This window comes from Schistocerca serialis, chromosome 1, assembly GCF_023864345.2.
Source record: "Schistocerca serialis cubense isolate TAMUIC-IGC-003099 chromosome 1, iqSchSeri2.2, whole genome shotgun sequence".
Classification (NCBI taxonomy): domain Eukaryota; kingdom Metazoa; phylum Arthropoda; class Insecta; order Orthoptera; family Acrididae; genus Schistocerca; species Schistocerca serialis.
Genome location: NC_064638.1, coordinates 579,626,741 through 579,634,539, shown reverse-complemented (window position 1 = coordinate 579,634,539; position 7,799 = coordinate 579,626,741). Strand labels below are relative to the sequence as shown.

The window sequence follows — 7,799 nt, the reverse complement described above, 5'->3', positions numbered from 1 at the left end:
TTACTAGTGCATCCAGGAACAAGGTTACTATGCAACAATATTCACACCTCAGTCTTCAGTATCGGAAGTTGTGGGACAACACTTCCTGTTTGCTTTTTATCGGGGTCTGTGCTTGTATACCACTAACGACTTCGAATGTATATCCATTGGTGATAAAACGTCAAAATATAAAGTGAGAATACATAATTCTTCCTCGCTTTTGTGGAAATCTGTTGAAACTTTTTCTAAATAACTTTCATTCACTTTTCCTTCCTCTAGTCATTCTCCGTTAGTCACTTGTTTGTTACGTAATCGTTAATCGTACGTTTTAAGAAGTTTGTGAAGCACATTTTCGTGGTATTGTGGGCAATTCCCTTCTTGGTGCAGTGATGTAAAGAGTTTCATTTCTATTATGAATATTACCGTCAAGTTTTTTGTTTTAAAATACAACAATCTTTTATCAAACACCTTCAACGTACAAGCGGCCTTTTACTAATAAAATAAATGTATACATATATATATATATATATATATATATATATATATATATATATATATCACTGAAAATGGTTCTGTATTTCATAATTGGTTTCTGCCTAACTGCAGCAAGACTAGCAGAATATAATATGTCAAATAATAAATCAAATCAATAAATCAAAAGTTAAAGAGAGCAATAAAAAAATTGTGAAAGTTCATTGTTGGTTATTATCGTAGCAGACCTAGGCATACAGCATTTATGAAACTAGATGGCGAACCTAAACATATCACAGCAATGGACAAAATTTGTTACTAAAACTACAAAAATGTAAAATTCATCCTATGATCACCCATTAATCATTAAAATTCTTTGTAATGATTGTTGTGAAACCAAATATAGAGACCACAGTCCTTAAAGGAACCAAAATTGTTGAGTGCATGCTATGGCATGTGCTCTTCTTCACGCGGGTGGTTACGTAATGTTACGTAATGTTTTATTACAAGAAGCAGTTGGTGTTATGTAGACAGCTGGTGGAAGCGGGCAGGAGGGTGGAGTTTTCACAGAGGTATGGGAGTAGCCTCGACTCCTTCGGTCTCGATGCCGCACTCGTTGACTCCGCGCAGGATCTTGAAGTAGCCGGCGTCGCCCCAGTCCTCGCCCCAGCTGTTCTTCACGATCCAGTACTTCTCGCCGGAGACGGCGTCCACGCCGTAGCCCACCAGCAGCACCGCGTGGCTGGACGGCTGGAAGCAATGTGGATTGCACTCAGCAAGGACGGCAGCATTGCGGCATCAACATTCATTACAAGCGTCCCGCAAATAGGAGATTATCTATATAATGACGAGTCAAAGCGTTATGACTATATGCTTAGGCGTTGGTCCACGATTGGATTGCAATGCAGCAGCGCTTCTGCGTGGCATGGAATCGACAAAGTAGATTTCATATCAGGCGAATTGTTGAACAAGACATCAATGTGAGTTCACCATCATGTTCCTCAAACCAGTGCAACACGATTCTGGCCTTGTGATGCGGACATTTATTCTGCTGGAAGACATCATAGTCACTGGGGAAGATATGAAGGCTAAAATGATGGAGGAGTTTCGCAATAATATTCACATAGTCCAAAGCTGCCATAATGCCTTCGACTATTACCACAGGTCTCAAGCGAATTTTCATCAAAGCACAATACTGGCCCCACAGGCCTGTGTCCGTATCGTTCTGCAGGTTTGGAACAGGTGTTCGCCTCGATGAAGGCGTAACCAGACACGACCGTCAACCTGGCGTAACGAAAAGACATGATTCATCCGACAAAGCGACACGATTCCATAGAACCAAGGTCCGAGCACCATGATCCCGTGCCCACTGCAGTCGTAATTGTCTGTGTTGTTGGGTTGGCATGGAGACGCACGGAACTCGTCTGCAGTGGAGCTCCATGTTCAAAAAACAGCGCTGAACGGGGTGTTCCGAAACACTTGTGCCTGCAACAACATTGCACTCAGTTGTTACATCTGCCACTAATCGCTACCTATTCTCCTTTATAGTGTGGTTAATCTTCTGAGCCGCGCGGAATTAGCCGAGCGGTCTGGGGCGCTGCAGTCACGAACCGTGCGGCTGGCCCCGGCGGAGGTTTGAGTCCTCCCTCGGGCATGGGTGTGTGTGTTTGTCCTTAGGATAATTTAGGTTAAGTAGTGTGTAAGCTTAGGGACTGATGACCTTAGCAGTTAACTCCCATAAGATTTCACACACATTTGAACATTTTTTTAATAATCTGACCTCGACTCTCTCTTACAGGACACTGACGTCCACAAATGCAAAATAGAAAGAATTCTTTACTGTTGTTGGTACTCTTTGTACCAGTAATTTCGCGTGTTACAAAATGGAACATAGAGTTAATTGATGGACTAAAGCCATCACACAAAACCGCACTCTACACGTAAAATTTAAATAAAAGCATCCAAAAATATAATCGTGAAATACTCTATAGAATTACACTTATGACCGAAAGAGATTGAAATCTGCTACATGTTGAAATGAATCAAACCGTTATCTAGCTCCATAATATACCAGTAAACTGTGAAGAGCCATCACTTGCCATCATACATCCCAGAAGGAAGTTGTCCGACCATTCGAAATTTTGGCCGCTCGTGCCAACAATAGTTCGGAACCACTCAATGGGAAACGGTTGGGTGAGGAAACCTTATTTGGCGGTACATTACTAAGTTAGTGATATCTTTCATTCGTATCTTGTGATTAAAATAGTTAACGACACCGATCATAGACGGCGTAGAATGTGTTGTACTGCCCACGCGGAACCACCGTTTTGCCATTGTTAGTCGATTATAGCAAATGTGAAAGGACACGCGCGGTATTGCAGCAGAAATTTCAGCTTTGTTTGTGAGTAAATTTATGCTTTATTTTATTTATTAAGTATACAGGGTGGTCCATTGATAGTGACCGGCACAAACATGTACAAAATAAGCATCAAACGAAAAAACTATAAAGAACGAAACTCGTCTAGCTTGAAGGGGGAAACCAGATGGCGCTATGGTTGGCCCGCTAGATGGCGCTGCCGTAAGTCAAACGGATATCAACTGCGTTTTTTTGTAAATAGGAACCCCCATTTTTATTACGTATTCGTGTAGTACGTAAAGAAATATGAAGGTTTTAGTTGGACCACTTTTTTCGCTTTGTGATAGATGGCGCTGTAATAGTCGTGGTATCACGTAACATTCCGCCAGTGAGGACGGTATTTGCTTCGTGATACATTACCCCTGTTGAAATGGAGCGTTTACCAATTGCGGAAAAGGTCGATATCATGTTGATGTATGGCTATTGTGACCAAAATGCCCAACGGGCGCGTGCTATGTATGCTGCTCGGTATCCTGGACGACATCATCCAAGTGTCCGGACCGTTTGCCGGATAGTTGCGTTATTTAAGGAAACAGGAAGTGTTCAGGCACATGTCAAACGTCAACCACGACCAGCAACAAGTAGGTGTTTTAGCTGCTGTCGCGGCTCATCCGCACATCAGTAGCAGACAAATTGCGCGAGAATCGCGAATCTCAGAAACGTCGGTGTTGAGAATGCTACATCAACATCGACTGCACCCGTACCATATTTCTATGCACGAGGAACTGCATGGCGACGACCTTGAACGTCGTGTACAGTTCTGCCACTGGGCACAAGAGAAATTACGGGACGATGACAGATTTTTTGCATGCGTTCTATTTAGCGTCGAAGTGTCATTCACCAACAGCGGTATTGTAAACCGGCATAATATGCACCATTGGGCAACGGAAAATCGACGATGGCTGCGACAAGTGGAACATCAGCAACCTTGGCGGGTTAATGTATGGTGTGGCATTATGGGAGGAAGGATAATTGGCCCCCATTTTATCGATGGCAATCTAAACGGTGCAATGTATGCTGATTTCCTATGTAATGTTCTATCGATGTTACTACAAGATGTTTCACTGCTTGACAGAATGACGATTTACTTCCAACATGATGGATGTCCGGCACATGGCTCGCATGCGGTTGAAGCGTTATTGAATAGCATATTTCATGACAGGTGGATTGGTCTTCGAAGCACCATACCGTGGCCCGCACGTTCACCGGATCTGACGTCCCCGGATTTCTTTCTGTGGGGAAAGTTGAAGGATATATGCTATCGTGATCCACCGACAATGCCTGACAACATGCGTCAGCGCATTGCCAATGCATGTGCGAACTACTCGCTGTTGAGAGGAATGTCGTTACACGTATTGCCAAATGCCTTGAGGTTGACGGACATAATTCTGAGCATTTATTTAATTAATGTGGTATTTACAGGTAATCACGCTGTAACAGCATGCGTTATTAGAAATGATAAGTTCACAAAGGTACATGTATCACATTGGAACAACCGAAATAAAATGTTCAAACGTACCTACGTTCTGTATTTTAATTTAAAAAACCTACCTGTTACCAAATTGTGAGCCATATGCTCGAACAGTCCACGGGTATACTGCCGGTTCATAGTGTCCAACGGGCACAATATTTCGGCGGTCAGACGGTGGCGACATGTCTGATCGCCGAAATACTGTGCCCGTTGGACACTATGAACCGGCAGTACACCCGTGGACTGTTCGAGCAACAAATATGCCGGGAGAAACTGAAGAATCACATCGTGAGCCATATGTTTGTGACTATTACATCGCCATCCATCACAAAGCGAAAAAAGTGGTCCAACTAAAACATTCATATTTCTTTACGTACTACACGAATACGTAATAAAAATGGGGGTTCCTATTTTTTTAAAAAAGAACGCAGTTGATATCGGTTTGACATATGGCAGCACCATCTACCAGGCCAACCATAGCGCCGTCTGCTTTGCCCCTTCAAGATAGACAAGTTTCGTTCTTTGTAGTTTTTTCGTTTGACGCTTATTTCGTGAGATACAGGGTGACACACGGGAGACGGACGGTTTTGAACTGCGTAGTACTGAGGGCGCGGTGGTGGGAGATGGTCGTGGTGGGGATAGTTCTGATCCACACAAGACGCCATTTCATTTGCTCAATCACTATGGAGCAGTGGGACTTGCAACGTCGAGTGTTTGTCTATGACAGTTTCTTGAAAAGTGGTGAGTCTATTATTGTTACGCAGCGATTGTTTCGTGCGCGATTTAATGTCGTTCGACGTGGAGCTGTTCCGAGCCGTAACACAATCCTCAGATGGGTGGAAAACTTCAGATCAACTGGAAACATACTGGATAAGAAGCATCCTGGCCCAAGATGCAGAGTAACGACACCGGAAATAGTTTAAAGGGTAAGGCAAGCGGCAGTCAGAAGCCCAGGACGGTCAGCTAGACGTCATGCTAGTGAGTTACGAATCAATCGTGAACCAGTTAGATGAATTTTGCATAAACAATTAAAATTCCATCTCTACAAAATGCTCATTATCCAACAACTGATTTTGCTGTACGAGAAGACTTCGCTTACGGAATGCAAGTGATTTTGGGATCGAATGAAAATGAAATTTTATTGATGAGCAATGAAGCTCACTTTCATTTAAATGGGACCATAAATAAGGAAAACCTACGTTACTGGGCTTCAGAGCATCCACACCTTATCCACCAACGCCTTCTACAGTCAGAAAGAGTGGCAGTCTCGTGTGCTCTTGGCTCTGTTGGCATTATTGGACCTAATATTTTGAAGAGAATGGGGCCACAGTTACTGTTAATTCGGTTCGTTACATTCGTATGCTTGAAACATTCTTGAAACCAGAACTAAGAAGACGAAGAATCCCTTTAAAGCGCGTTTGGTTCCAGCAGGATGGAGCAACATCGCACAGCACAAACACTTCAATGAAAATTCTTAGACGCATGTTTCCTGGCCGGATTATCTCATGTTATGGCAATGTTCCTTGGCCTCCCAGGTCTCCTGACTTATCAGTATGTGACTTTTTTCTGTGGGGGTACCTTAAGAACTGTGTCTGTAGCCACAAACCACGACATTTGGACGAGTTGAAGAATGCAATCATTCAAGAAATTGCTGCCATCCTGTAAGTAGGCTGTTTAGATTTTAATATTGGTATCGCCACGTAGAGCTCTGTATGAAAATCACTGGCTGTGCTGTGTGCAGTCTGTGGCTGGTTTGCATTGTTGTTGGCTATTGTAGTGTTGGGCTGTTGGCTGTTAACAGCGCGTAGCGTTGCGCAGTTGGATGTGAGCCGCCAGCAGTGGTTGATGTGGGGAGTGAGATGGCGGAGTTTTGATGATCTGGACAGAGACAGTAAATTTGTAAGACTGGATGTCATGAACTGCTATATATATTATGACTTTTGAACACTAATAAGGTAAATACACTCCTGGAAATTGAAATAAGAACACCGTGAATTCATTGTCCCAGGAAGGGGAAACTTTATTGACACATTCCTGGGGTCAGATACATCACATGATCACACTGACAGAACCACAGGCACATAGACACAGGCAACAGAGCATGCACAATGTCGGCACTAGTACAGTGTATATCCACCTTTCGCAGCAATGCAGGCTGCTATTCTCCCATGGAGACGATCGTAGAGATGCTGGATGTAGTCCTGTGGAACGGCTTGCCATGCCATTTCCACCTGGCGCCTCAGTTGGACCAGCGTTCGTGCTGGACGTGCAGACCGCGTGAGACGACGCTTCATCCAGTCCCAAACATGCTCAATGGGGGACAGATTCGGAGATCTTGCTGGCCAGGGTAGTTGACTTACACCTTCTAGAGCACGTTGGGTGGCACGGGATACATGCGGACGTGCATTGTCCTGTTGGAACAGCAAGTTCCCTTGCCGGTCTAGGAATGGTAGAACGATGGGTTCGATGACGGTTTGGATGTACCGTGCACTATTCAGTGTCCCCTCGACGATCACCAGTGGTGTACGGCCAGTGTAGGAGATCGCTCCCCACACCATGAGGCCGGGTGTTGGCCCTGTGTGCCTCGGTCGTATGCAGTCCTGATTGTGGCGCTCACCTGCACGGCGCCAAACACGCATACGACCATCATTGGCACCAAGGCAGAAGCGACTCTTATCGCTGAAGACGACACGTCTCCATTCGTCCCTCCATTCACGCCTGTCGCGACACCACTGGAGGCGGGCTGGACGATGTTGGGGCGTGAGCGGAAGACGGCCTAACGGTGTGCGGGACCGTAGCCCAGCTTCATGGAGACGGTTGCGAATGGTCCTCGCCGATACCCCAGGAGCAACAGTGTCCCTAATTTGCTGGTAAGTGGCGGTGCGGTCCCCTACGGCACTGCGTAGGATCCTACGGTCTTGGCGTGCATCCGTGCGTCGCTGCGGTCCGGTCGCAGGTCGACGGGCACGTGCACCTTCCGCCGACCACTGGCGACAACATCGATGTACTGTGGAGACCTCACGCCCCACGTGTTGAGCAATTCGGCGGTACGTCCACCCGGCCTCCCGCATGCCCACTATACGCCCTCGCTCAAAGTCCGTCAACTGCACATACGGTTCACGTCCACGCTGTCGCGGCATGCTACCAGTGTTAAAGACTGCGATGGAGCTCCGTATGCCACGGCAAACTGGCTGACACTGACGGCGGCGGTGCACAAATGCTGCGCAGCTAGCGCCATTCGACGGCCAACACCGCGGTTCCTGGTGTGTCCGCTGTGCCGTGCGTGTGATCATTGCTTGTACAGCCCTCTCGCAGTGTCCGGAGCAAGTATGGTGGGTCTGACCCACCGGTGTCAATGTGTTCTTTTTTCCATTTCCAGGAGTGTACATTGTTTGTTCTCTATCAAAATCTTTCATTTGCTAACTATGCCTATTAGTAGTTAGTGCCTTCAGTAGTTTGAAT

At 45.7% G+C, this 7,799-nt stretch overlaps 1 protein-coding gene across 1 annotated transcript in view; it reads right to left on the bottom strand.

Moving 5' to 3' along the window:
* Nucleotides 1-1,014: 1,014 nt before the first annotated feature.
* Nucleotides 1,015-7,799, bottom strand: part of LOC126416941 (dipeptidyl peptidase 1-like) — a 65,578-nt gene continuing 58,793 nt past the window's right edge. The window contains exon 9 of the mRNA XM_050084859.1: nucleotides 1,015-1,200. Coding sequence (XP_049940816.1) covers nucleotides 1,015-1,200 — 186 coding nt within the window. The remainder of the gene's footprint in view (nucleotides 1,201-7,799) is intronic.